The sequence below is a fragment of the Plecotus auritus genome, assembly GCF_963455305.1.
Source record: "Plecotus auritus genome assembly, chromosome: 7".
Lineage (NCBI taxonomy): Eukaryota > Metazoa > Chordata > Mammalia > Chiroptera > Vespertilionidae > Plecotus > Plecotus auritus.
The window spans coordinates 63,290,991-63,318,226 of NC_137774.1; the positions used below are offsets into that span (position 1 = coordinate 63,290,991).

Below are 27,236 nucleotides of genomic sequence, written 5' to 3' on the forward strand. Positions count from 1 at the left end.
ACAGCAACAAGAAATTAGTTGGGGCTCTTTTTTTAAGTCTTTTTTCCCCAATTACAGTGTCCATCCATCGATATTACTCTGTGTTCGCGTCGGCTGGGGCTCTGTAGGGTCCTTCCTTCCCTAATTCCTTAGCGGAGTGCTCTGTGCCTCAGGAGGCTCCCCAGAGGTCACTAATCCACCCTTTCTCTTTCTCTCGAAGCTGATGACCAAGCACCCGGGCAAACGTCTGGGCTGCGGGCCTGAAGGCGAGCGGGACATCAAAGAGCACGCGTTCTTCCGGTATATTGACTGGGAGAAACTTGAACGCAAAGAGATTCAGCCCCCGTATAAGCCAAAAGCCGTAAGTAGGCATTCCCTCTGGCTGCTGGCCATAGGTACACCCCACGCTCTTTCTCCACCTGTGTGCGCCCTCCCTGCTCTCAGAGGTGGGCATGGACGTGGTCATGTGGATCGCTCACATTTCTGTACAAAGTCTCAGGTACAGAAGTGGAGATCTCCATCCACGCAGCCTGGCCTCTATAAATGTGGGGCAAACGCTGCTATTGAGGCTGTTTTATCAGTTCAGTAACTGTGACCGGCCCTGCTGGCAGCGTTTCGGGAGCAGGGCTTTGGTGAGCGGGTTCAGCCCACTCGCAGATGCGGTCAAGAACCCAGCTTCCCCCTCGTTCTACCCCCGTTTGCCGGTGTCATCTCTTCATACTGCCACTGTAAAGGTCATGTCGTGTGTCTCCGCAGTATGTAAACTTAATTCTGAAACCCGCACCCTCTCAGTCAGTAAACAAGAGGCTCCCCCCAAAGGGAAAGAAATGAGACAGAAGTGGACCCGCTCACAGATGCCAGGAGCTTGTGTAGCACAAGAATGAAGGCCGCTTTCCCACCTGCACACACAAGGGTGTTCTGTCCCCAAAGACCCGCGGATGCTTGTCAGCGCCTGGGTTAGCCAGATCGGAGGTTCCGCTGGGGGATGTTCCCTGTCAGATTGAGTGGTGCGGAGACCCGGTGACGTCACTGTGGGCTGTAAAACTGCTGACGGATGCTGAAAGTGAACATAAACGTTGTCATAGAAACCTGAAGGGGGCAGGGACTCGAGTGTGAAGAAAATGACATGGTAATGGTACACATTTTATTAATTTTTTGGCCACTCACTATGTGCCAGGCGTTATGTTAGGCACTTCACATGCAGCATCTAAGTCCTCACAACGACCTGCTCCTCCTTGTAATGGCAGAGGAAATGGAGGCTGTGAGGTCACTCAGCCAGTGTGCCACGGAGCCAGGCTTCAGTCTGGCCCGGCAGAGGCACAGAATGCCTGAGGCAAAGGTGGTTTGAGAAAGTCTCCCAGTGACCTCTCATCGCCCCGGTCCTGCACGTCCCAGTGATGAGAAGACAGCAGCCCTGGTGAGTCCTGCTTCCATCTGGACACCGCCTGGTGCTCAGAGGCAGGCTCCTCAGGCAGCCAGTCCCGCTGTGCCTCCTAATGGTTGCAGACTTCTATGTGGATATCCCATCAGCCCCAGGACTGCCATCCCTGGGTCCCGGCCGTCACCCAGGGCCTCTGTCTCTGTAGAGCGTCCTCCAGACACTTGCAGATGCTGGACTTATGCTCCTGAATCTTGAGGTTTCCAGGCTGAGCCCCTCCTCCTCCTGACACACACACACACACTCACACATACATGTACCTGCAAGCATGTCCCATATGACATCACCTTCAAGTGCCTATTATCCTCCAGGTAATCAACATGCCTCTAAGATACACAGGACTAAGCTCAATATTCCTAACAGTGTCTGGCTCTCAGCGGTACAGCGGGCCCAACACACTCTTGATGACTCCAGCGACGGTGGACTTGGATGAGTGAGAGCCCCTCGGCCCCTCCGCTCATCTTCTGTAACACAGCGAGGGCCGTCTATGCATAAAGCACTCAGTATGCGCCTGCACAGGACAGTTGATAATGAGTTTCAGTGTCTCGGGGGCAGCATCTCTGAGGGGCACAGCATTGCGTCCTGCTGATGCGATTCCTCGGAGTGTCCGTGTGTCCACTTGTGGCCAGAGAGGGGCCTGCAAGTCACAGGCAGCAGCATCGCCTTTATTACACCATTTGGGAAGAGGTCAAAGGGCGACCTGGAAGAGAAGAAAGGGTGTCTGTTCAGGAAACTGGAGGTAGACACAAGTCATTGGAGTTTTGTGGGGACATTCATGACGTCTCAGAACGGGGACCCCTCCTCAGTGGGCCAGAGGAAGAGTGCAAACACTCTTGTGCCCGCCAGCTCGGAACCCAGCATCGTTGGGGTTCAGGCTTTAGTTGTAGGGCAGTGGTTTTCCCTGTGGCCTTCCGACCAGCAGGGCCAGCATCACCGGGAGGTCAGAGCCTGTGGGCGGGGCCCCTGGAAGCTGCTGCCCCTCAGCCATGGCTGCTGCGCATGCAGAGGGAAAGCCAAGGCCGGAGCCAGCAGAGGCTGGGAGTGTGGCCAGAGGGAATCACAGCTCAGCTGCCTCCAAGGCAAGGCAGGCAATGGAAACGTGGTCAGGGGAGGGGGCCCGAGGCCGACCGCAGAGCTCCAGCGGGTGTTCCTTCCCAGTGGCCAGTTGGAAGGCCTGGTGGCCACCACTAGCTATTGAAGTCTTTCACATTAGCCAGGCAGCAGCGGCTGCCTTTGTCTGGGCTGGCCAGGTTTCGTGTGCGGGGAGGCAGGCATGCACTGCTCCGTCCTCGTCAGCTTTTTTATGTGAAATCTCACTATTTTTTTTATATCTTTGCAACAGATTTTATTTTTTATTTTTATAAAACATATTTTTATTAATTTCAGAGAGGAAGAGAAAGGTAGAAACATCAATAATGAGAGAGAATCATTGATCAGCTGCCTCCTGCACACCCCACACTGGGGATCGAGCCCACAACTGGGGCATGTGCTGTGACTGGGAATTGAACCATGACCTCCTGGTGCATAGGTCAATGCTCAACCACTGAGCCACGCCAGTTGAGCAACAAATTTTTAAAAATTAAACAAAATTCAGGCCAAATAGAATACATCCATAAGCCGTCTGAGGCTGTGGATTGTGAGTGTGCGGCCTCTGGGGTGGTGATTACTCAGTCGGCTGACATTTAGTCCGTTCCCATTGGTTCTGGTTATTCCCACCGAGTCCACTCTGACTGGTCCGGTATTTTGACGATTCCCGCTAAGCAATAATGACTATAAAAGGTCGAGCCCAGTGTCTAGCTCACAGAAGGTGCTAGCAAAGGGTCAAGATAGGTGTTCTTGTGGGGAATGAAAAAGGTTGCAGTAGTCAGGGATGGTCAACAGGATCCCTCAGCGGCTGCGCCGCTGACGCGGGTTTCACTGGCCAGTGCCTTCCGTTCCCTGGCGTGGGCTCCAACAGTGACTCTCACGTACAGTGACTGAACGGGGCTATACACTTGGGGATGTCTACCTCCAGCTTTCAGGGGAAGCAGGCACTGCCCTTGATCCTTGGACTGAGTTAGAAACGATGATCACGAATACGCCCACTCATTTGATGCAACTGAGCAAGTGCCTTTCATGTCTGCATGCTAGCCTGGAGCCCCCTTTAGGGATTTCACATCTCCCCTTCCCCACACCTTCCCAGGGCTCAGGGCGAGTGCCCGTGTGCCTCGTGGGAACTGAAACGCACACACAGTCTGTCGGTGTTCCTGACTCACGCACATTAAGAAGAATGGGAGAGGGAAACCGTGGGAATAACAGAAGTGCATTCAGACGCAGTGGAGGGTGCCGACAGCGCAGCCATGGGAATAATTTACAGCAGCTTTAAGGTGTTCCCATGGCCGTCTCTTGTGGCAAGGGGCTGTCAGTGTTGCCCTTAGCCCTGGAATACGCTGGCTTCGGAGTGTCGATCAGGGTACAGAGTAAGGGAATGCGCATTGATGTCGCACTCTGGGTTCAAGCCCCTCCCGACGCTCTCCGCTGCCCCAGAACAGTGTCTAGGCCAGTGGTCGGCAAACTGCGGCTCGCGAGCCACATGCGGCTCTTTGGCCCCTTGAGTGTGGCTCTTCCACAAAATACCACGGCCTGGGCGAGTCCATTTTGAAGAAGTGGCGTTAGAAGAAGTTTAAGTTTAAAAAATTGGGCTCTCAAAAGAAATTTCAGTCGTTGTACTGTTGATATTTGGCTCTGTTGATATTTGGCTCTGTTGACTAATGAGTTTGCCGACCTCTGGTCTAGGCTCCTTAGCAGAGATGGCTTTGGGGGCTCCCGAGGTCCAGCTGTGCCCCTCCCCCAAGGGAAGCGCGTTTCTGAGCTTCTTGCCACCTTGTCTTTCCTTCTGGCTTTGTCCACCTGAGTCCCCAGGTGCCCAGCCTCCGCCAGCGCCCCCCGGCCCACCCCTTCCCCTCAGGGAGTGAGCAGAGCGCCCCCCTCTCGGAAGCCCCGTGGTCCCAAGTGGGGACCCTGTGCCGGTGTCCCAGCAAATTCATTTGTTTGCTGATTCAATATCACGTGTGCCTTTCTGATGAGACTAAAGGACGGGGACGGGATGGTCCTCTCACGGTCGCACGGTAGTGCTTAGCATGAGGCTTAGGCTGTACTGGACTTGGAATGTTGACTGAGTGCACGCTTGGTTCTGGGAGGCGACACTGCCGTGCGCTCTGCTGGGGGCTGGAGTGGGGCTGGAGGGGTCGGTAGTAGAGTGCCGTGTTCTCTCACGCTCAGCAGGGTGTCCCACATTACATGTCTGACAGACAGCCTCTGCCCCATTCATCCAGGCTGTAATGTGGGTCCTGGCAACGTGGGGGGTGGGCAGTGTGCACTGGGGGAGTGCTGGTGAGGCACCGCAGGGCGCAGTGCATGGGCAGGCTGTGACTCCTGCTGTCTGTCGTTGCCCAGGCCAGTGCCACAGGTGTCAGGAGGTGGCCTAGCAGAGCTTCCTAAACTGCACACACGGGTACCCTGGTGTCTGATTAACATGTGGATTCTCTCGGTCCAGCCTGATTCCGCATGGCTAACCAGGTGATGGGATGATTGATTTAGGAATAGAATCTGCCCCTGCTCCCTAAATGCTCAGAAGAACAATACCTCTTGGGAAACGGGGATTTAAAATAATTCTCATGGCACCTCTGCTATTCATACAGATGTGCTATGTTCCCTCTGCGCCAGGCACTGCTTCCAGTGCTTCCAGTCTTACCCGGTTCCTTCTCACAACCAGGAGGTGATGTTGGCACTGCGCACGGGGGCATGGAGCTGGGAAGGCAGCACTGCCGGGCCTGGCGCATCCCTGCAGCGCCTGGAGCTCCTTAGGGTTCCGACCGCGCTGCCGGTGGAGCGGATGCTCCATATAATGGCGCCCACTGCGCAGCAGGAAAGACCAACTATTCTTTCAATTCAAATGACTTCAAATTTATTTTAAAATATTGCCACAAGTAAGTGGCATAGTCACACCTTTTATAATTCACTGGCAGGCCTTTAAAAGATGCAAATAGACTTGTTCCTTGAGGCTTTGATTCTGAGGCTGACAGCCAGGATGCATGACTGCCCGGTGGGAGCCAGGTGTGGCTGCCTCAAGAATGCAGCACTCAAGTTAGGCGCAGGGGGTGGGGTGTGCAGAGAGCGTAATCCGAGTATCGGGCTGGTTTTTCACTGACTAACAAATAGCCAAGAGTCATTTAGGACAGAAAGCCTGGAGCCTGCCTGCTGTCGCTCCCAGCCACCCGCCCACGGAGCCCAGTGGACACTGCCGCCAAGCCAGGCTCCCTGGGATGGTTTGAATGGGCAGGTTTCCAGGCCAGTGAAGTCCCCATCACTTGCCAGGTGCATGACCTTGAACTGTCCCCTGGCATAGAAGCCAACAGTTTTAATTGAACAGTAGCTGGACGGTCACGTGCTAGGGGGAGCATGGAACTCTTAGGGTATGTCTGGCAACAATCACTGAAATATCGTAGCAGTCGATAACTGAAAGATGCCCGAGAAGTGGGAGGCCACTCTTCCCTGAAGCTGCCTTCCCAAGCTGTGTGCCCTCGCGTGCAGGGTGACGGCACCTGCCCCCTGGAGGGGTTGGGAGAAGGAAATGCGGTAAGACTGGAAGGCACTTAAAACAGTGCCGGGACTTACACAGGGTACAAAGCAGAACCAGGCAAGAAAACGGATGCTCCATTCAGTGTTATTAATAACTCTACTTATAGCAAAAACAATAACCTGGGTCAGGCAGGCTCTGTGAAATGATTCCGTTTCACTAGAGCACAGAGCACTGTGCTACCCACCTCACACAGCCCTGAGGAAACAGGCTCAGAGAGGCGAAGTAACTGCCCACAGTCACACAGCGAGTAAGTCCGAATGCCTGTCTCATTAGACTCCCATCGCTACCTCCAAAGCCCTCATTCTTGGCCTCTGCAATGTGCTTCCCACGTCTCCCAAACAGCTGCACACACACAGATTTTGACCCTTCCTGGGCCCTGACCAGGCTGTAACTCTTACCACAACGCCCCGGAAAGCTAGGGGCCAAGCGTGGGAGAACTGGAGGAGGGAAGCGATGGACCCAGCAGACTGTGTCAAGTAGAATGGGATTGAGAGCCTAACGAAACCAGATTCAAACATCAGCTTTGCTGAGCAACAGCTGCGTGAAGACGGCAGCAGCATGCACCCCTGCCCCCGCCCCGTGGTCTCAGCTGATCACCCATCTCCTACGTCAAGGGAGAAATTAAAGCAGTGGGTACCCATGGGGGTGGCTCCTGACGTCCTGTGCCTGCATGCTGACCTCCTTGACCCCTTCCCTCTGTGTACCCCTCGTGTAAGACCTTCCCGCCCCCCTGCTCCATCTCCTCTGTCTGGCTGTGCCTGCAGCTTCTCTCCATATTAATCAAAGCTCCTATGATTGCAAATAAAAACCTCATTCAAACTGACATTTAAAGAACATTTTTAAAAGTATTCCGTTATGGCCAGATTCAGGGTCTCAATAATGTCGAAAGGGACCCATTTCTCTGTATCCTGCGGCTGCTTTCCTGTGTTGGCTTCGTTCTCAGAAGGCTTTCCAGGCACAGAGCTGCTCCAGACTTACCCCCATCATCTCAGCAACTTTTGCCAAACAAGAGCTTCCTTTCCTAAAACTCCCAGCAGCCCGGAACTCAGTCGCCTGGGAGATGCTGGGCCAGACGGCCATCTCTAAAGCACTCACTCCCCCGGGGCGGGGTGCGCTGATTGGCCAGGCCTGGGTCACCGCGGAGGACCCGGCCCCTCCTGTCTGGACCGGACATCTTGGGCGGAGGAGCGGGTCCTCTCGCTAGGAAAGGGGGTGTCTGTCAAGGAGGCCAGAGCAGATGCCTGCTCCGACTTTCTCTGGTTCTTCCTCAACACACACAGCCACAGCCTTCTCATCTTAGAAACCCCTCCCTTGCGTGGGCTCCTCCTTCCTGCTCCTGGGGCTACTGCCTTAGCCTGTCATGCACACGTTTGAAAGAGTTGCCAGTTAATTCTCCACTTAATTATAACCCATTCTTTCCTCACTCGGTGCAGCCTGGCTTCCCCCTCAACCCCCACCCCCGTTCTGTGGGCACTTATCTCCTTTTGTCAGCAATGACCTCAAGAAGGCCTTGCTCAGCTGTGTCTTACCTTGCTTGAGCTCACTATTTTATTTGGTACTTTGATTTTTCTCCATAAGAAAACAAACTGAAAAAGTAAAATGTTCAGGCAGCATCAAAAGCTATGCCGTGAAGTTAAGGGCCCCCACGCCCCACCCAGCTAGGTTCCCAGGCCACCTGCTGCGAGGGGCCTGCTGCGCCTGAGAGGCCGCTCCGGCAGGGCCCCACTCCCACACCAAGGCCCCCCGCCTCCCGCACCAGCCTCGGTGTGCCCGCCTGTGCAGTTCTGTGCTCTCCTCCACTCCCGTCCATCCTGGAGATCTCTCCTATTAAGCACATCGAAATCTCCTCCATTCTCTCAATAGCTTCCTGGCTTCCTGTATGTGTGAGTATGTCTATAGCATATAAATTCAGGCTCCTTCCCTCCTTTTTAAATTATTTTTTTAATTTATTGATTTTTGAGAGAAAGAGAAAAACAAGGGTTTGTTGTCCCACTTACTTATGCACTCATTGGTTGTCTTGTATGTCCCTCACTGGGGATTGAACCTGCAACCTTGGTGCATTGGGACGATGTTCTGACCAAGTGAGCTACCGGGCCAGAACCATCCTTCCCTCCCTTTTAAGCCCCTCTCCTTTGTCTTTATGGCACTGGGCTCACTGATTTTCCTTCCACCTCCATGGCCAGTCCTGGTAGAAGTATTGACTCCGTGGAGACTGCTGGTGTCAGTAGAATTTGGAGGGAGAGATAGGCCCATGACCCAGAAAGGGAGAGAAAATGCGTATTTCGTGTTCATTTACAAGTGCAGTTTCCTAAAAACAACCGACGAGGGTATGAGACACAGCAGCTCCCAGGTGGTCCGTGAGTCTGCTTAACGTGCCTTCCACACAGTGCGGCTCGGCTGGGAGTGGAGAGGCATCCCTTTGCCCTGAACACATTTTTCCTCACTGCCGCTGATGGGAGCCTAGGGCTGGCTTCACCTCGCCGTCCCTCACCCACCCCACCAGCCTTGGTGGGAAAGATTTCGTTTTGTGTTGGTTTGTTTATTTAACTTTTTAAATCCTCACCAAAGGCTACGTTTTTATTGATGTTTGTGTGTGTGTGTGTGTGTGTGTGTGTGTGTGTGTGTGTGTGAGAGAGAGAGAGAGAGAGAGAGAGAGAGAGAGAGAGAGGGAGAAACATCATTGGCTGCCTTCCATACTCACTTCGACGGGGGATAAAACCCGCAACCTACGTATGTGCCCTGACCAGGAACTGAATCCGCCACTTCTTGATGCACTGAGCCACACCGGCCAGGGCGGTTTTGTGTTTTAGGTGCCTATAGCAGTAATATCCTAGGATAGGTTAGGGTGCAGGGCCTTCAGGACCCCTCTGTGGCCAGAGCACAACCACACCTGTCAGACTAGCTCACAGGACAGGACTGAGCCAGTCAGCACTCAGCAGCAGCTAGCGGCTACCTTGTCAAATATTGTATGTGCATGTCACCCAGTCATCCTCACCACACACTGCAAAGTAGGCCCTTTGCCATAGCAGGAAACGTGGCTTCAGGGACTTAGCTAACTTGATTAAAGGTTGTGTAGTTGGGGATTGGTGGTGCCGAGATTGGTACCCAGGTCAACGTAATGTTAAGTGCATGCCCCGTGATTGGATAGAAGTCAGAAGGCAGTGAGTGTGGTCTCTGGAATCAAGCAGCTGAGACTCTGAATCCTGGTTCATCTTTACCCAGTGAGACCTGACCACGTGGTGAACTTTTCAAATGATCTGTTTGGTGGAGGTAACCTCACAACCCTGTGAGGATCAAAGCCATAGAAACACGGGCAGAGAGAGGGATACTTCCTCTTTGAGGGCTGGCTTTTTTGAAGCCAGCAGCGTGGTTTCAGGTTAATGGTGAAGAAGAGAGAAGGAAAAGATGGTGCTTTGTTGGCCTGAGAGATGGGTGACTGTCCTCTGGGTTTTTAAAAGCAGGGTGAACAATAAAGTAACGAGTCCACTTTGGTTCAAAGGGTGAAAAACAGCCACCCAGCCAGCCATTCCCCCAGCCCCCGGCGCAGGCCACATGCTGACATCCGGAAGGTACCGACTGTGGGATCACCAGGACTGTGGTGTTTCTTTTTCTTGGTGCTTTGAGCAACTCTGTTTTGGCAAAAATGTAGAAGACAGATGGAAGGTCTGGGCCAGTTGTCAGGGCTGGAGTCAAATCCTAGCTCTCTACACCCGTTCCTCCTCAGACAGCAGAGCCTGCCTAGGACTGCTGAGTGGTTAAGTGAGACGATGCGTGTAAAGAGGCTGCACGGTATCCGGCTAACAATCAGCACTTGACATCATCCACTCGACAACGTGGGGTGCCTCCGTGTGCCAAAGCCTGGACCGTGCCTGGGGACGCGATGGCAGCCATAGCCTGGGGCTTCAGCTCTTACAGTCTAGAGGGGACCACAGCCAATAAGCAGACGAGCAGGAAAGAAATGTGTGATTATAGGTCGGGGCGCTTGAACGTTTTGTCTGGCATGAAAGAGATAGACAGGGTGCTCCGATGGAGAGTAACGGCAGGGAGAATGGGGACCCCCCACTTGGAAGTGATCAGAACAGCCTCTCTGAGGACGTGGCATTTAAACTGAGACCTGAGGAAAGCAAACATTGCTTGTTACTTTTAAATGAAAAATTAAAAAAATAAACAAAACTGCTGTCAAGCACAAAAGACCCCTCTCTTTCCACCTCCTCCTAAGTGGACCCGAGATTCAGTGTCGCGATTGGAAGGGCCTTTGTCACCGCAGACCGGGGCTTTGCCTTTCTTTCCTTCACCGAGGCTGACCATGCTGGTGCCGTGACTGCTCGGGGAAGCACGAGGTGTTCCCGGCCGCTTCTGCCTGGGCGAGTCCCGCCTTGCTTGCTGCTGCGGAAACCTGTCTGAGGCATACAGAGGACCCTGGATTTCACTGGATGTGCACGTTTGAAAAAGAGAGATTGTGGCCTGGTTATCTTTTCATGGCACCTTCTAGTTTCGGTTCCTGTCTTGATGGAGGCCGGCGGGAAGCTCTCTGAGCCCTTAGCCTCACGTTATCCAACCCAGTTGAGCAGCGAACAGTGTAAGCTAGGCCTTGACTCTCTTCCTCAGCACCTCTGCCTGGCCTGGCCCTATTTTCACCTCCATTTCTTCTGGGCTCTTTCCTTCCCTCCTTCAAGGAAGCGATGCCCTTCCTTCTGGTCCCACTTAGCTTAGGTGTCGCCTCCTCCAGAAAGTCTCCCTGGCCCTCCTGAGGCTCCCACCTCTGCTCCCAGGCAGCACTTCCCCATGGCACCCTGCCATGGCCTGTGTGCAGCTGCCTCCTCTGCTGGACTGTAAGCGCCATGACGACAAGGACAGGGACCTCTTACACTGCTGGGCAGAGGATGCGCAGGGCCTCCGTGGAGCCTCCATCAGCATCTCCTTGGCCCCAGGCACACATGAGGCAGCTGCTTGAGAAGTCTTCGTGTTCCTAACTGAGACGAAGCCCATTAAATAGCACCAGGCAGACCTTAACCATCTGGCTAAATGCCCCCATTCTCTTTATTTCTGTTTTCCCTCTTTCTTCCATGGCAATAACTCCTTCATTTAAAATAGCTTCTTTTCTTATTACAGAAAGAACCCAACTGATTGCAATGTAAGTTTGAAAAATGCAGTCAAGCATCCTATATAATCAAAGCCTAATATGCAAATTGTCCCCTCGACCGGGAGTTCAAGCTGGAGTTGGACCAGGGGACGGAGCCGGCTGGCCCCTGGCTGGCCGGCAGCAGTGGCAGGCAGCCGGGAAAGGGAGGCCCCGGCCGGCAGCCAGGAGCCAGCATCCAGCAGCCACTAGGGACCCTACCAGTGCACGAATTTCATGCACTGGGCCTCTAGTAAAAGATAAAGGAGAAAATGAACCAATCTGGAAGTCTCCCAGTCTCCGTGAGCATGTATATGACATGCATGCAGATATCACACACACTTTTGTGTACATAATTTATAAAAAGGGAACACATAGTATGCACCATGAGTAGTTATATGGAGTGATGCCATTTAATATTCTTCTATCTTCTTTTAATGTTTAAAAGTGTTTTGCATGGTCATACATCAAATAGACATGTCATTATTTATTTAATTTTTTTTCCCTATCAGTCGATAGTTGATTTCCAATCTTTTCCCCTTTCTAACAGTTATTTGGTGAGCATCCTTTGTCTTGATGGGAAAGCCCAGGAGGGTCCAGGAAAAGCCTCCTGGAGGACACGCCCCCTGCTGGAGGTGGCGAGGATGCCTAGGACAGTGGTCGGCAAACTGCGGCTCGCGAGCCCCATGCAGGTCTTTGGCCCCTTGAGTGTGGCTCTTCCACAAAATACCACGGCCTGGGCGAGTCTATTTTGAAGAAGTGGCGTTAGAAGAAGTTTAAGTTTAAAAAATTGGGCTCTCAAAAGAAATTTCAGTCGTTGTACTGTTGATATTTGGCTCTGTTGACTAATGAGTTTGCCAATCACTGGCCTAGGAGACAGCTGGGGTCGGAGGCCATGCTCCTGGGAGGAGACAGCCCGGCAAAGGCTTGGAGGAGAGAGGGTGTGTGAGTGAGTGCTCCTGGCACTGGCAGTTCCTTACAGCTGAGGAGAGTGTGCTGGAGGTGGGGCGTGGGGCTGGGGGTTGTGGGCACGGAGGGACTAGTTACTATCGGATGGCCAGGACTAGGTCCTGAGCATGAAAGGCAGCCCCGCTAAGGAGTGTGGGCCTCGGGCAGCGGGAGCCGCCGCTGATCGAAGCGGTGACATATCCAGGCTGGAGTCTGAAAGATCCCGCGGCTGCTGGGCCTTTGCCAACTCCTCATTTGACAGCTAGACGCAGAGCTGTTATTAACACAATGAAACAGAAATTAGAATTGGAGAAGAAGAAAAGATGGTCACGTGTAACAGCTCACAGACAAATGTTTCAAACTGTCTAGGTTCTCAAACTCAGGGCACGATCGAACAAGTCACAATCCTCGCTTCCTCTCCACCTGGAGGAGTGCCATCTGTTTACGTAACCCGCTTGGTGTGGCCCCATTGCTGCTCCAGGAGCCCCGGCACTGCATCTGGACGTCTAGGGGTCTGGGATTTCTTTGGGGAGCAAAGCAAGGATGGAGTACCCGCCAGGAACAGGAAGCAGGTGTGGTCCACACTGCGTCTGTGCTTGGACCCAGCACGGAGCTGCCCATCACCCTGGACGCAGCAGGCACAAGTGACCTGCTGTGCCTCCCGAGGGCGCTGTTTCCATTTAGGAGCTCCTAAAGCTAACAGGCAGTGACAGCTCCATTTGAAAACCACGGCAACACTTAGGGAGGCTGTGATCTGCCAGCCCCCTGAGTTGTGTATCAGCAGGGACATCACGCGCCCCTGTATGGTGCCCCGCGCTTGCCCCGTCCTTGCCTCTCTTCCCTGCTGCCTCCCTTACAAGATGTCATTGCTCTCGGTGGCTGCGGGAAGCGATGGCAAAGAGGCTGCCCAGCTGCCAGGAGCTGTTTTCTGTTTCCCATCACAGCTTCTGGGGGGACCCCAGCAAAGCAGCAGCCTTCTGCTTTCAATGGGAAATTGATGGTTTTTGGAGAAAAATGGCCCCTGAAGACTCTCTGTGTCTCAGTGAACATGCTTCCTAGACTGGCTGGTGTGGGTCCCAACACCCAGGCCAAGAGAAACACCTGCAGGTCTATCTGCCTTATAACTTGCCATCTCGGCCCTGCATCCCTGTGGACACCTCATCCCCTCTGCCCCCCCACCCCCTTCCCACCACTCTCGCCACCACCTCTCTCCTGGGGACGATGGCAGCCGTTCCTGCCTCCGCGCCTCTGCCATCAGTCCCGCTCCCACTCCTCTGCAGTCCCCGACGGCAGCTGGGGACTCCCACTCACTCTGTCACATCTCCACGGGACTCGCTTGCAGACTTTACCTTAATGAAACTGATGCTCGATCTCCCCACAACTATGCTCTGCCCCTCGCGTGCCCCACTCACCAAGTAGCTATGGCCAAAAGTCTTGAGGTCACTGACCAGTCCTCTCCCTCTCACCCACATCCAACCCATCAGCAGACATTGTGACCTCCAAGTTCAGAGCAGGTCCCCAAACCACATGCACCTTCCTGCGCCCCACTACCACCTGCCTCAGCCACTGCGTCTCGTGCCTGCGTCGCTGCAGCAGCTCCTCACCGGCCTCGCTGTTCCGCCACCGCCCTCCCTGTGGGCAGCGCTCAGGGGTCTCCAGCGGCGTGACAACCCTCTGTCCTCATGTGGCCGGCGAGGTCTGTGGCCTGGCTCCTGGCGCCCTCTCTGACCCCTCTCTCCCTGGGCCCCTGGCCTGGCCCCGCTGGCCTCCTTGCTGTGTGGTGGCTCTGCCATGGGAACGCCTGCCTCCAGGCCTTCATACCTGCAGTTCCTTCTGCCTGGAATGCTTTTCCTCCTGACATCCAGGGAACCCTCCCTCATGGCACTGAGGCTCGTGCACAGCTCACGTCCTCAGGGCTGACTGCCTTGTCAAAGGCATTATCTTCCCTCTTCATCTCGGATCTGGCTTTATTTTTCTTAGTATCACTTACCTCTTTCTAGCATTAAAACACATATTTACAATTATAAATCCATTTATTTGTTTGTTGCCCTCCCCCACCCCCCCACCCCCATAGTAGAATATAAGATCCACAAGGCACGGATTTTGTATAATTTATGATCAGCACATAGTAGATACTCAGTAAATATTTCTTGACTGAGGAAATGAATAAAGAAAGAATCTGGACAGGAGTCCTGCCCACACTGCTCTGACACTGAGGGCCCATCTTTGTGTTGGCGTTTCCCCCACCGGCCAGCACACCATCCCTTAGATCCGAGTCTTGATCGTATGGTGGGGTGGGGGGGTCACTTCTCATTTTCTGAGGACTGAAGCCAAGATACGGAAAACTGAAGCAATTAGCTTGGGATAACACACCTCTCAGTCTGGTGCCAGCCTTTGAAAGCTAAGACTGTTTCCTCCGTCCTCACAACCTCCGGTCCTGGAGACGCCCGTGGCAGAGACATGTGCTCCCTGGAGGGGTCTGCAGTGGGGACAAGAAGACCAGAGCTCAGCGCCACTTACTGCGAGGGTGTGGGGGGCACTCGCTGGGTGCCAGGCACTGGGCCGGGCATGCGCATTGTCTCCTGTTACCGCGCTCACACCCCTGTGAGAGGAATGAGATGGTCTGGTTCACTTTAAAGAACATGCCTGGAGTTGCACAGCTAGTGGCGCGATGCCTGGATTTGCACCCATGTCTGCATGGCCTCCATCTTCCCAAACCCGACGGAGCCTTGCCGAGCTAAGTCCCCTGCACACGCACCCAATACCTCTGCTCCGACTGTGGCGCTTGAAAGAGGAGCTTGCCCTCTGTACCTGCTCAGCTCCCTCCTTTTCCGGCGAGGTGGGCAGCAGCCGGCACCTTCTCCCGCTGCCAGGTGCAGTGGCCCGTGAGGGCCTCCCTGCTTGGCCTCTTGGAGGTGTTTCTGCCACAACAATGCCCTTTGTTTTCCTTCCTCTCATCCCCTAGCCTGTCTGGTGTTCTCTCTCCTGGTTCTGCTCCCACCTCCCTACGTTAGGGGCAGTTTTCTCACGGACCCGTGTGAACCAAGTACCTAACCCCAGGCAGTGATGTGCGCCAAAAGGCAGTGTGAGCAAAGCACCTAGCGATGCCCGTGGTCTGTGGCCTGGAAACTGCTCGGGGGTTTTCTTCCTGTGATGATGATCTCTTTCACACCCTCCATATTCTCTCTTTGAAAACCTTTTTTCAAGACCTCTCTCCTGCCGTCCAGCACCTGTACTTCCAACCCCTCCTCATCTCCCAGAACCTCACTGGCCACACAGGCACTGGGTCCCAAACAGAAATAGCCCTCCTTCTGAACTCTCCCTTCCTTTGTCTCCTTCAAACCAGAGACCTCATCGTCCCCACCTGACTTCCACTCCTTCCCCCGCCCGCCCCACCCCACCACTCAGCAACCTGTCAGCCATTCTTGTAAAGTGGAGCCCGAAGCGTGGGCTCTGACGCCAGGCAGACCGGGCCGCATGGCAGCTCTGCTCCACGCTAGCGGTGTACCTGGCCTCCATGGCTCATCTGGCCCATAACAGGATAATCAACCCGCTTCATAGCATCATGGGAGGTTAAATAAGATCATGCATGTAAAGAGAATTCTAGGTCCTGGCATATAGTGAGGGCATAGCGAATGTTAGCTGTCGCAATTCAACTACTGCCACCACTGTGTTACTGGGCTGGGGCTACACTGGGCTTGAACCAGCGTGCAAATGGGCTTGACTGCTGAAGAACAAACAACATCAGATTTAGTGACTTTTCCCTTCTCATTAGGTGGGAACTAATATGTTATAACTGCCTCGGACCGGGACCTTTTCACATAGAAGGACCGCGGGGTGGGTGAGAAATGGTGATGGTTTTCTCTCTAGAGCAGGGGTCCTCAAACTTTTTAAACAGGGGCCAGTTCACTGTGCCTCAGACCGTTGGAGGGCTGGACTATAGTTTTAAAAAAAAAACTATGAGCAAATTCCTATGCGCACTGCGGGCCCGGGACGAGTCAGCTGCTAAGCAGGACAGGCAGCGGCATCCGGTGGGCTGGATAAATGTCCTCGGCGGGCTGCATGTGGCCCGCGGGCCGTAGTTTGAGGACCCCTGCAGTCTCACCAAGCTCTGGTTTGTATTCCCCCACACACCCTCCCTTCTGATGGAGAGAGTTGGCTGCTACTCCTGGCACCAGGACATTAAAGGTCGATAGCTTATCCAGGACCGGGGCCCTGTGGGGGCCACGTGCTGTGGGCACCACTCCCAGGTGTTGGGATCGTTCTCTGTTTACTGGAGCTGCTAAACTCTGGTACCTGCTGGGCTAGGAAATGTCCATTGTCCCTGATTGAGAGCCTTCGGACAGCACTTTGAAGGACCTGTTGCTAAATACTGAGACCTCCCAGGTGATGTATAAGCCGGCCATTTGCATCCTTTGCCACATGAAACATCTCTGGTGCCTTAATTCATCTCTTTCAACAGATGAGCCTGGCTGGCTGGGGGGAGGGGGGGTGGAGGGGTGAGAAACATGGCACGTGCCTGCAGCCCCACCATCTCACGCTTCTGCCACACAGCTCCTGACTGCCCGGAGGACTCCGCGGCAGCTCACGAGCTACAGAAACTGAAGGTCAGGAGCCCAAGGGCATTCCTGAAGGTCATGAGAATTTTGCATTTTCTGTTCTCAATTCTGGTCATTGAAACAGCCTCTCTAAGGTGGTGACAGGGAAGGGACAGAGAGACCCACATCCAATTTAGTTTTTTTCTGCTTTGTGTTGTTTCCACCCACCACAAGTTCTTTTCTTCCCCTCTCATAGTGTGGGCGCAATGCTGAGAACTTCGACCGGTTTTTCACCCGCCATCCACCCGTCCTCACACCTCCCGACCAGGAAGTCATCAGGAATATTGACCAGTCAGAATTCGAAGGATTTTCCTTTGTTAACTCTGAATTTTTAAAACCTGAAGCCAAGAGCTAAGTAGATGTGTAGACCTCCGTCCTTCGTTTCTGTCGTTCGAGCTCGACGGCCATCATGGTGACATATTTTTCATTGCCAAGTTGCATCCATGTTTATTTGCTGATGAGACTGACCATGTCCCAGAACCCAAATGTCCTCAGGCGGTTTGCAGCGTGAGACAGGATTATGCAGATGCCTGTCCAAAGGCTGCATAATTAGCACATTGGCGAAGTCCTCTCTCTACGGCTCTCCTGCATGCCAGTCAGGCAGATCCAGTGGGGATGGAAAATGCCTGCTTTCTTCTCCTTTTTTCTGCATGGCCACATTTACACATTCTGCCCCTCCAACCATCCCATCTAGATTCTTCCGCCCAGTGAGTGGATGGCCGGATGCTGGCGGCCTCCCACTTTGCACCGGAGCCTGGCGGGTGTCCAAGGATCTGGTTGTTTTGCCTTAGAGGGAATTTCTCTGTTCTTTCTGGCTCGGAGGCACCACGAGCTCTGAAAAGAACGTGCTACAAATAAATTTTTTTAAAAACTCAAAGTAAAGAAGATTGTCTAAGTCCTTTTAAAGTTCCAAAACTGTGCTTTTACAAAGTTTCTATCTAAAAGCACCTCAAGGGGTCAAAAGGCAACCAGCTTGGGTGCTACCTCAGTGTTGTCACCTCTGGTCCGATGTGTCCCTGCTCACCCTCACCTCCAAACTGCTTGGAAAGGGCATTTGCACCGTTTCCTGAGAGACATGGTCACTCTCGCACGGTCCCAGGACCAGGATTCACATCACATTTCAAACTTTATTTGCTTTGGGGCTTTATTTCTGTTGTTGTTCAAATGCAAAAAACAACAAAAAAACACACACAAAAAAAACCCAACTCATTTTGTTACTACATGCTTCGAAAAATGTGTCCAAATGTTACTAACCACAATGACCAGCTTGGATCTACAAAGGTAGCTGCTCCGGGCGGCGCAGGCACCTGGGCAGCGGACAGGGCTAGGGGTGCAGCTGGCTTAAGTGCTCAGAGAAAGACGCCATTTCACGATGCGGTTTCACAAGATGTTTGTGGAATGTTCATTTGTATCTGGATGTGTCATGTGCCATTTTTTTTCTAGCATTGAGATGCAGTAGTAAAAACAGGAGAAGAAATGCTGTTTCACGGATAATGGCTTTGAAAAATGTGGACTCAGACTACAGAGTGGGCCTCCGAGGCTTCGGGACAAAGGAGCTAAACCCAGAGCTTAATCTCAGGCCTGTGCTCAGCCAGGCAGAGGCCGAGGCTGTGGACCGGTCACGGCCCCTGGTGGCCTGTGGTGGGGTGGGGCGAGCTGACCAGGGCCTTCTAATGATATCAGAGCCCACAGCCCACATTAGGGGCCAGCTAGGAGCATGGCCCAAGCTCTTTACTTTCTCATCAAAATCAATGCTCCTCCCAACTTGGACTAAATATTCTCTGTAGCTAGCAGCTTTGTGAGACCCCAGAAGCCCAAGGAAAGCCCGGGGGTAGGAGAAACCCCATTTCTGTCTAACAGGTGAGGACAACAGTGGTTCCCCATCCTTGTCTCCTGCCTCCACTATTCTCAGGCCCAAAGAAAATTCTCATCACCAGTTGAGTGATTTCCGGAAGCTCCAGGGCTTCTAAGAGACCATCAAGGGAACTTGACAAAATCCTTGAAGACTTCTCTTCTTTAGGAAAACCTGCCCCTCATCCCTTTCTGCCTCTTGCTGCTGCTCGCAGCCGGCTGTGGGCCTCCCGGCGGCTGCCTGCGGTAGCAATCTAGACCTCGGGGAAAGCAAACTTGAGTTTCAGAGGGATATTTGGGAGGTTAGAGGAGGGAAATTGGGGCAGAACCCACTCACTTAGCCGCTGGGGAAACCATCTGCAGGGAGGACGTGACTTGCCCAAGGTCAGCCAACTGGGACGCAAACCCGGCTCTTGACACTCAGCACAAGATGCTTTCTGCTCTGTAACTGGCATCTGAGCAACGCCCACCAACAGGCAGGTTAGCTGCGGTCTGACCTATGAGTTACCAGCCTTTCCTGGATATGCTCTCAGGAAGGAAAAAACCATGAGAAACACTGCGTGTCTGACAAATGACCCGAGACAACTTTAGAGACTACTGTAGCCAGGTAGCCGGATGGGTGGGTGGGTGGGTGGGTGGATAGATGATAGATAGATAGGAAGAATATACTGTACATGTACACTGTGCTCCACATTTTCCAAATTGCTGCCATTATTTTCCAGAAGTTTGATAGCTTGCAGATATAGAACTCAAGCCCAAGTCTCCATTGCCCTAGGCCTGGCCGAGGCCAGCAGGGAGCCTGTGGGAGCCAAGTCCTGAGTCAGAGCCCTGTGGTTCCCTCTTCCATCAACACTTCCATGCACCGGAGACCGGGAGGCGAGCCTGCCACGTACAGCATCTCTGGGGAACACATTGCACATTTATCCAGGAAGAAAGCTATTAGTTCATTTTTCTCATCGTGCATGTATTCTGCCCTCCATGCATTCACCCAGCCATCATTTATTGAGCACCGACTGTGTACCAGGCTTACGCTGGGTGGCATGAGCACCGTGGGGAAGCATAGGATGCCATCCAGGAGGGCAGTCTTGATGCAGTCATTGAAAGCATGCTGAGATCAAAGGGTGACAGTATCTGGGTTGGTCAGGGAAGGCTTCTGGGAAGAAAGACAGAGTCCTCACAAGGCTTTTGGTCGGGCCTTCTCTGTAGGACGCGGTTTGAGCGGAAGGAGAGGTGCAGCCTGCCCCCTGGAGCAGGTTTCTGGGACAGTCCTCAAGTGCGCCGGGCGGGAAGGGAGGCAGGGGCAGCTGGATGGGTTTCCTTCTAGAAGGCCAACAGCACTGTCTCTGTCCTCAAACAAATGCGGGTCACGGGACTTGAGCAGACAGACACCGTGTGGAGCGAGGGCCTGGATCTGCACTCAGTTCTGAGTCCCGAGTCTCACTCAGAGTCCCTTCCTGACCCTCGGGGGACGCTGTCCCACAGCACACGGCCCTGCTGCACAGGCCTGGCACCTCTAGATGACATAGCCTGAGATTTTCCAAAAGAACTAACACTAGGGGAGAATGAAAAACTAAGCAAGGAAATCCAAAGAAACCTAAACATGTCAGCCATGGCCAGCTGTCTACCGGGACCCAAGACCCTCTTTTCATTCTGAGACTTCTTAACCTGCCCTTCTTCTAAGAAAGGGAGGCCTATGATCACCGTGACTTGGGACGTTAAGGCAGGCCAGTGGGATTCATAACCCTCCTCGGTAAGTGAGACTTTCTCATGGGGCTTCGAGCCTGTCAACTCGGGAGTTGTCCCAACAGAGAGGCCCGTTCTCTCCCAACTTCTAGGCTGAAATCCAAGGGTATTGTCTATGGGGACCTGCCTTTGGGATGAAGTCCGTAACGAAAGCCCTGTTTGAGTCATGTGGCTGTTTGGAGCAGCACGAGTCGTCACCAGCTCAAGGAGGAAGGGCTTTCAAAATTGGGCTGTGGGAAAGGAACCTCTGCGGAAGCTGAAGCAGGGAAGGGAGTATGGGGTCAGGGTTAGCAGAACAGCCCTGCAAGGAGGCAGCTGCCTGCCCTCTCGCCCCAGACTTACCCCAGATACCCATGGAACCCAGGCCTTGAAGGGGTTCACCCTGGTGCTCAAAATGGACAGTGAAACACCATAGGCTCCATTGTTTTGCTCTAGAGTGAAGGCTCTGGCTGGGGAGCAACTGTAAGTAAGGAAAAGTGAAGAGGCTCATCCTTAGTGGGGTGTTCACTCGTGGATGCATCCATTCCACAAAGAGTGTGGACAGCCTGCCGTGAGCCGAGACCATTGGTGGCCCTGGAAATACAATAGTGAGAAACAAGCCAAGGCCCTGCCCTCCTGGAGAGAGGCTACAAATAAGTCCGTTTCAGATTGCAGCAAATTCCATGCAGATCATCAGAAGGATGCCAAGTGTGGGGTGGGGCCCAGAGAGGCGTGCACGGCAGTAGTGAAGGAAGAAGTGCACTCGAGCTTTTCTCTGAACACAGGCGTGACACAGGCAGAGCCTGGGACAGGCAGGACGGGACACAGCAGAGGGTGGGGCATGGCAGGAGATGCCCATCCAGAGAACAGCTCCATGGGCATCTTCCGCCCACTCCACTCCTGCTCTGCTCACTGAAGTGTACCCCGATTTCCCACTTACTCCTACGGCACACACATGTCCAGAGGAGGTGGGGACCTCCGTGGGGACGCTTTACCTATCTCAGGGGAGTGGCATAAGGGGGAATGTTCGTGGCCTTTTGCAAAGGGGCATGAGCCCAGGAATGAGAGATCCTTATCAGTCAGTGCCCATTGGAGGCTGAACCTAAAACCTGGATGGTGATTGGCCAACGTTAGCAAGTCAGCCGTCTTCACTGACCCTCTCCTCTTTACCACGGAGCTTCCGCCGGCCCGGCACCAGTGAACCTCGTGGCATCCTGGGTGGTCCTGTGATGAACCAGCCCGCAGGCTTGCTCCCTAGTCAGAGGGGCTGAGATGAGGCCTGACGGGAGCAGTGTGGTCAGGTAACGTCACTCACCCGCTGGGTGGTCTTGGGCAAGTCACCACACCTTCCCGTGCCTTGGTTTTCTCACAGGTCACAGCGTGGGGTGTGGCGGGGGAAGACTCCAGCTCCCGCTGCCCGTGGGTAGTGAGGACAGGAAGAGACAAAGGCCCGAGCCTGTCTCAGATGTGGGGAGTCAGCCCGCACTCCTCCCTGGCGAAACCTGCCCCGAGCTGGGGTTCCTGGCTGCTCCCCATCTCAAGAAATGCCAGGTTCACTAGGAGAAGAGAATTTTGCTTGTTTTAAGGCTGCCCCTTCAGACCTGATGTTAAGCTTTGGGTTTTGTTTCTTAGAGTTTGTTACTAGATATGGGCTCTATGGCCCTGGGAGAGCCCTCTGGCTACAGGCCCAGCCTGGGTGGTGGGAGTGGTGGCTTCTAGCTTCCAGGGCTCACCTGGGCTGCCACAGGGAGTGCGGGTGGGAGCGGTCTTTCCTTTCATGAAGCCATGGCCGCCTTTCCCCACGGACACTCTGCTGTGGGGAGCTGTGCGCTTGTGCAGCTGTCCTCCTTCCTACAGGAAGGTCATCCTGGCCACAGGGGTCACTTGGGGTGGTGTGCTATGGGACACTCCACGCAATGACTGACTCTATGACGTCACACATGGCAAGAAGCAGTTCCCAACTCAATTCATCTCAAAGCCCAAAACAGAGCACACCCCCCTTTATGACAGGTCTCAAAGAAATTCAATGTCTCATTTCCTTAGAAACGCTGCAAGCTTTCTCTCCTGAAGCCAGCACAGGCCGTGACATGCACGCTGGGTGGTCGCACGTGCTCTCTGCGGGGCATCCCACTGGCCCCAGAGGCCGTCAGCTCCCGGTGGCTGGCGCATCTCAGTCGCGTTGCCCTCTGTGCTGTGTTAATGTGTCTGCTTTCCATTTGGCAGAGAGACAAGCGAGACACCTCCAACTTCGACAAAGAGTTCACCAGACAGCCTGTGGAGCTCACGCCCACGGACAAACTCTTCATCATGAACTTGGACCAAAATGAGTTTGCTGGCTTCTCCTATACTAACCCAGAGTTTGTCATTAACGTGTAGGTGAGCCCTCGCTCCTCACTGAGCCTGGAGGTTGGACTCCAGGCCGAGTGTATGCATTGATTCGTCTTCCAGACCGTGGTGCTCCTGCCAGCATTCCAGTGTGGGAGCTGGCCGGAGGCTTCTCTTTGTATGTGTAGCTTGCTAGTTTGTTTTCTACATTTGAAAAATGTTTAGTTTAGAATAAGTGCTTTATCCAAGTAGAGAGGAACAGTTTTCCAAACTTCCAGAAACTCATCAAATGAACAGACGATGTCAAAACTACTGTGTCTGATACCAAAATGCTTCAGTATTTGTAATTTTTAAAATCAGAAGCTGGTGTTCCTAGTGGGAGTTTTTACAGCTATTCTGCAGTATCTTCTTTGAATGCTAAGCATGACTGGTGTTTTTAAAAATTGTGAGTAAGCTTTGCAGTTACTGTGAACTGTTGTCTCTTGGAGGAAATTTTTTGTTTAAGAATTGACATGATTAAACTGAGTTAATAGATGCAAACTCTTGTTACCATGTCTGCTTCGAAATAGACTCCGGTACAGAGGTTGCAAACTGGAGAACTATAGTCTAATGCAGCCAGAACATGAGCTTTGTTCCACATGCACAAAATTTTATTTAATCATTGTCATTGTCAACATTTTTTTAAAAAAATGTGTTATTTTATTTAAATTTCTGGGCTTTCAGAGTCACTTGAAAAAAATCAGAAGACTGGCAGTACTGGGCCTTGGTTCCCATGTGGAAATAATTTGACAGAACTGAATCATGGCTGTCTCCTTTAAGAGCAATGTGTGCACTCATTTTACCACAGTCTCCACCATGCCCTATTGTCTATACTTTTTGTCTACCTACCTGGCTGCTGTAGCCACCTGAGGGTGAGACATTTGAGAGTCACAAGCTTAGTGACCTCATTTTTTTTCCTGTGCCCATAATCAGAGTATCTGCTCAGTCACCCAGTCAGTGTGGTTTGTATGTATTAAACCCTCAAGCACGAAGTAGACAACAAAAATGTCATTCTAGCCGTGACAAAGTCAGCAAGGAGGCTGCTGGCGACATAGCGACACCACTTTTCTGTGGTCTTTGAGGATGTCATTGTAAAACTACTTACCTTTCACTGTTTTCTCCTAACTTAGCATCTGCAGAAAACAAACAAACACCAACAAAAAACCACCACGGGCATATGTCCTTTCCTCCTTGTCCAAGGAGGCCAGGGAGGAGGGCAAGCAGGGCAGCTCTTCTGGATGCTGTTGGCATGGTAAGGAGCCCGTCTCCCTGGCAGCACAGTGCACATTGCTGCATCGCGGTATCGCCTGCCACCTTCTCTGAATGAAATCATGCTTAGGCTTCTTTTCGAAAGATCAGCAATCCAGCCCATAGCACAGGCCATGGAGCTGCCAATGCCTGTGGGTAGCAGAAAAGGACAAACTTGACCCACCACGTATGTTGTGACTCCATAGAGTGTATTCATCTCCTTGGAAGACGCCGGCAATGGAGCACTGGGGAGACAGTGGATCTGTTGATCCTCGGAATTTTAGAAACTCTGCCAATTAAAATTGAGTAAAGCCAACTTAAAGAAGAAACTGTGTTCTATGCATCACATTTAGAAAACAAAAACACATAGCTTTCTATTGATGTTGGATGACACGTTCCATTTAAGATAATATTATAGAAGAGGTTGCCGTGCTACTTTTGACTCCTCCCCATTTAATGCCAGCCCCTCATATTTTCTCCCTTTGCTGGATATAAACCTGTCTTTCATTTCATAAATAGTGAGCACTTGCTCTGAGCCAGGCCTAGTTCTGGGTGCTGGGGGGAAAGTGACAGGATAGTACAGGACTGTCCATTCACCAGGACAAGAAGACTGCAGAATTCCCAGCCTCTCTGCCTCCTGGGACGACTCCTATAAAGCTCTGCACTTTACTCTGATTGGCTCAGCCTGGCAAGCACTGTGTCTGGGGTAGCAAGGGGAGGTGGGTGAGGGGCTTTGATTGGCCAGACCCAAGTTGTATATATTGCTGTGTAACAAATTACTCCAAAATTTTGAAACAAATATGTATTACCTCTCAGGGTCTGTGGGCAGGAAATGGTGCAGCTTAGCTGGTGCAATGCCTGTCCTGAGGGTGCAGTCAAGCTGTCGGCCAGGGTTGCAGTCACAAATGAAGGGTCAACTGGGGGGAGATGGGATTTATGTCCAGGCTCACTTACATGGTCTTTGGCAGCCTCAGTTCCTCAAAAGAGAGCATCTCCATGGGGTGCCTCTGGCCATGGCCACTGGCTTCCGGGTCTGAATGATGCAAGTGAGAGCGCCTAATCCAGAAGCCATTCATCTCAGAAGTAGCCCCATCATATTGCTGTTTTCTGTTCTTTAGAAGCAAGTCAAGAACCCCTGCCCTCACTGAAGGGGAGGGAATTACACAAGGGGAGCATTCGTGGTGGGGTCTCTGGGTGTCATCTTAGTGACTGCCTTCCACACACACATTGAGCGGCACCTCCTGATCTGGGTAGAGTGCCACCCAAACCACAGGAATGGAGGGTGGGTGGGGACAGCTCTCGGAACGACAACTGGAAACTGTTCTTGGTACAAGGTGGGTGTATGCTCAGGAAGCAAGCCACATGGTGGGTTCTCCCTAAATGGTCGGCTCTGCCCTAAAGATTCTCAATACTGAGAATCAGTTAAAGAACTGACTCACTCGGTCCACAGAGGTCGCCATTGTTTCGTTGCCAAGCTACCACCAAGGGCAGGGGCTTAAATGTGAACTTCTGATGAGTCATAGTCCTTTGCCTTCAGGGACTCAAAATACACTGAGAAGATGCATTGGTAGAAACATATACACAATAGAAGTCTATGTCAGTCATCTGTACTGAGTAACAACCACCTCAATGCGTAGTCTTTTAAGATAACCATCTATGTAACTCACAATGGTGTTTTTTCTGGTCTGGCCACCCCAGCTTATCGGTGATGGACTTGCTGTGTCTCCTCAGTCAGCTGGAAGGTCCGTGTTGATAGATGGCCTGGGCCGGCCACATTCACATGTGTGGTGTTGGACACACTGGCTGGCCTCGGGGAAGCTCAGTTGCAAGGACTGGTTTTGGCCCTAAATGCTCTTGTATGTTCCAGCTAGATCTTCTTCATCTGGTGGTTTTAAGGACACCCAAAGAATAGCAATGAGGAGCAAGGCCTAGTGCACGAGCACTTTCCAAGCCTCTGCTCTGTCAAGTTTGCTGCTTCTCCATAAGCCAAACCCAATGGTGGAGACACAGGTTCCACTTGTGACTGGGGCACTGCAGAAACACCTTGCAGAGGCGAATGGGCACGCGTAGAAAAATGTGTGGCCATTTTGTATCTGCTGCACAGTCCATCTGTGGGCCTGTTCATGAACTTGGGGGGCATTAAAGAAATAAGACGGAAGGCAAAGAAATTGCCAGAAACTTCCTGGGCGTCCCCATGGGCAGGCCACATGAATGACCAGAAGGTTGTCTTCTTGTCTCTTCAAACTCAACATACAAAGACCCAGCGCCAGAGTTCAGACTTGTCACCTGGACAACCAGAGCCAGCTAGAGAGCTGAGGTGTAGGCCCCTCAAACCAAGGAGGACAAAGTCTTGAAACCTTCGGGGTTGCTCCTGCCGTGGCTCTTTTCCTAACCCCACAGAGCTAAGATGCTGGAGGAATCTGGGAGGACTGCAAAGCAAGATCAATGGGGACCAAATCTAAAAGCCCAACGGCAAATATCTCCGGTCCTGTATCTTTACTGGTTTTGAGATTAAATTGCTTTGATCTACATGGGATTCTGCTGCTCATCGCTTCCTAGACCACGGGTGGACAAACTTTTTGACTCGAGGGCCACAATGGGTTCTTAAACTGGACCGGAGGGCCGGAACAAAAGCATGGATGGAGTGTTTGTGTGAACTAATATAAATTCAAAGTAAAGGAGCGGAGGGGAGAGCAAGAGAACCGGATAGAACAGCCGGATCCGGCCCGCAGGCCGTAGTTTGCCCAAGGCTGTCCTAGACAAACAATGCAGGCTCCCCAAGTGAATCCTAATTTCCCCAAACAATAGAGGTTTGAGCTCTAGATCGGTGATTGATCAGGAATACTCTGTCCACCGTGGATCTTGTCTCATGAATTCTCTTCTCCCTGGTGTGTGGCCTTCCAAATTGGGCCAGATGTCAGGGTAAGAATGAAATGGCATTTGAACAAGAGATACAAGAACATTCAATTCTGCTTTCAAATAGTCACGCTTCCTCCCAAGGTCCAAGCGGCAAGTAAATGCATAGAGGACAGGGCCTAGCAAATGAAGATTTGCTAAGGTGGGTTGGATTGCGTGGAGAGTTCCTAGGTATTGTGTGGGTTATTGATCTCCGTTAACAAATTACTTATTGATCTCTGTTAACAGATTACCCCAAACAAAATACATTTATTAGCTCACCGTTTCTGTAGGTGGGTCAGGACTCCAGGCACAGTGGGTGGACCCTCTAGGTCATGGTCCCTCAGAAGCTGCAACCGATGTGTTGGCTGGGGCTATGGTCTCAACTTCTAAGCTCACTCACATGGCTGTTAGTAGGAGTCAATTCCTTGTGAGCCTTTCCACCAAGAGCCC

The 27,236-nt window shown here is 52.5% G+C and overlaps 1 protein-coding gene across 3 annotated transcripts in view; it reads left to right on the plus strand.

Annotated features, from left to right (window-relative positions):
• Window positions 1-24,206, plus strand: part of PRKCB (protein kinase C beta) — a 301,024-nt gene extending 276,818 nt beyond the window's left edge. The window contains exons 16-18 of one of the 3 annotated variants that reach the window (XM_080681708.1): window positions 200-340; window positions 22,500-22,652; window positions 23,771-24,206. In XM_080681708.1, the coding sequence (XP_080537834.1) occupies window positions 200-340; window positions 22,500-22,652 (294 nt within the window). In that variant the 3' untranslated portion in view covers window positions 23,771-24,206. Of the gene's footprint in view, window positions 1-199; window positions 341-16,899; window positions 17,872-22,499; window positions 23,142-23,770 lie in introns of those variants that run through there. The other 2 variants (XM_080681707.1, XM_080681709.1) reach the window with 2 other exon arrangements.
• Window positions 24,207-27,236: the final 3,030 nt, after the last annotated feature.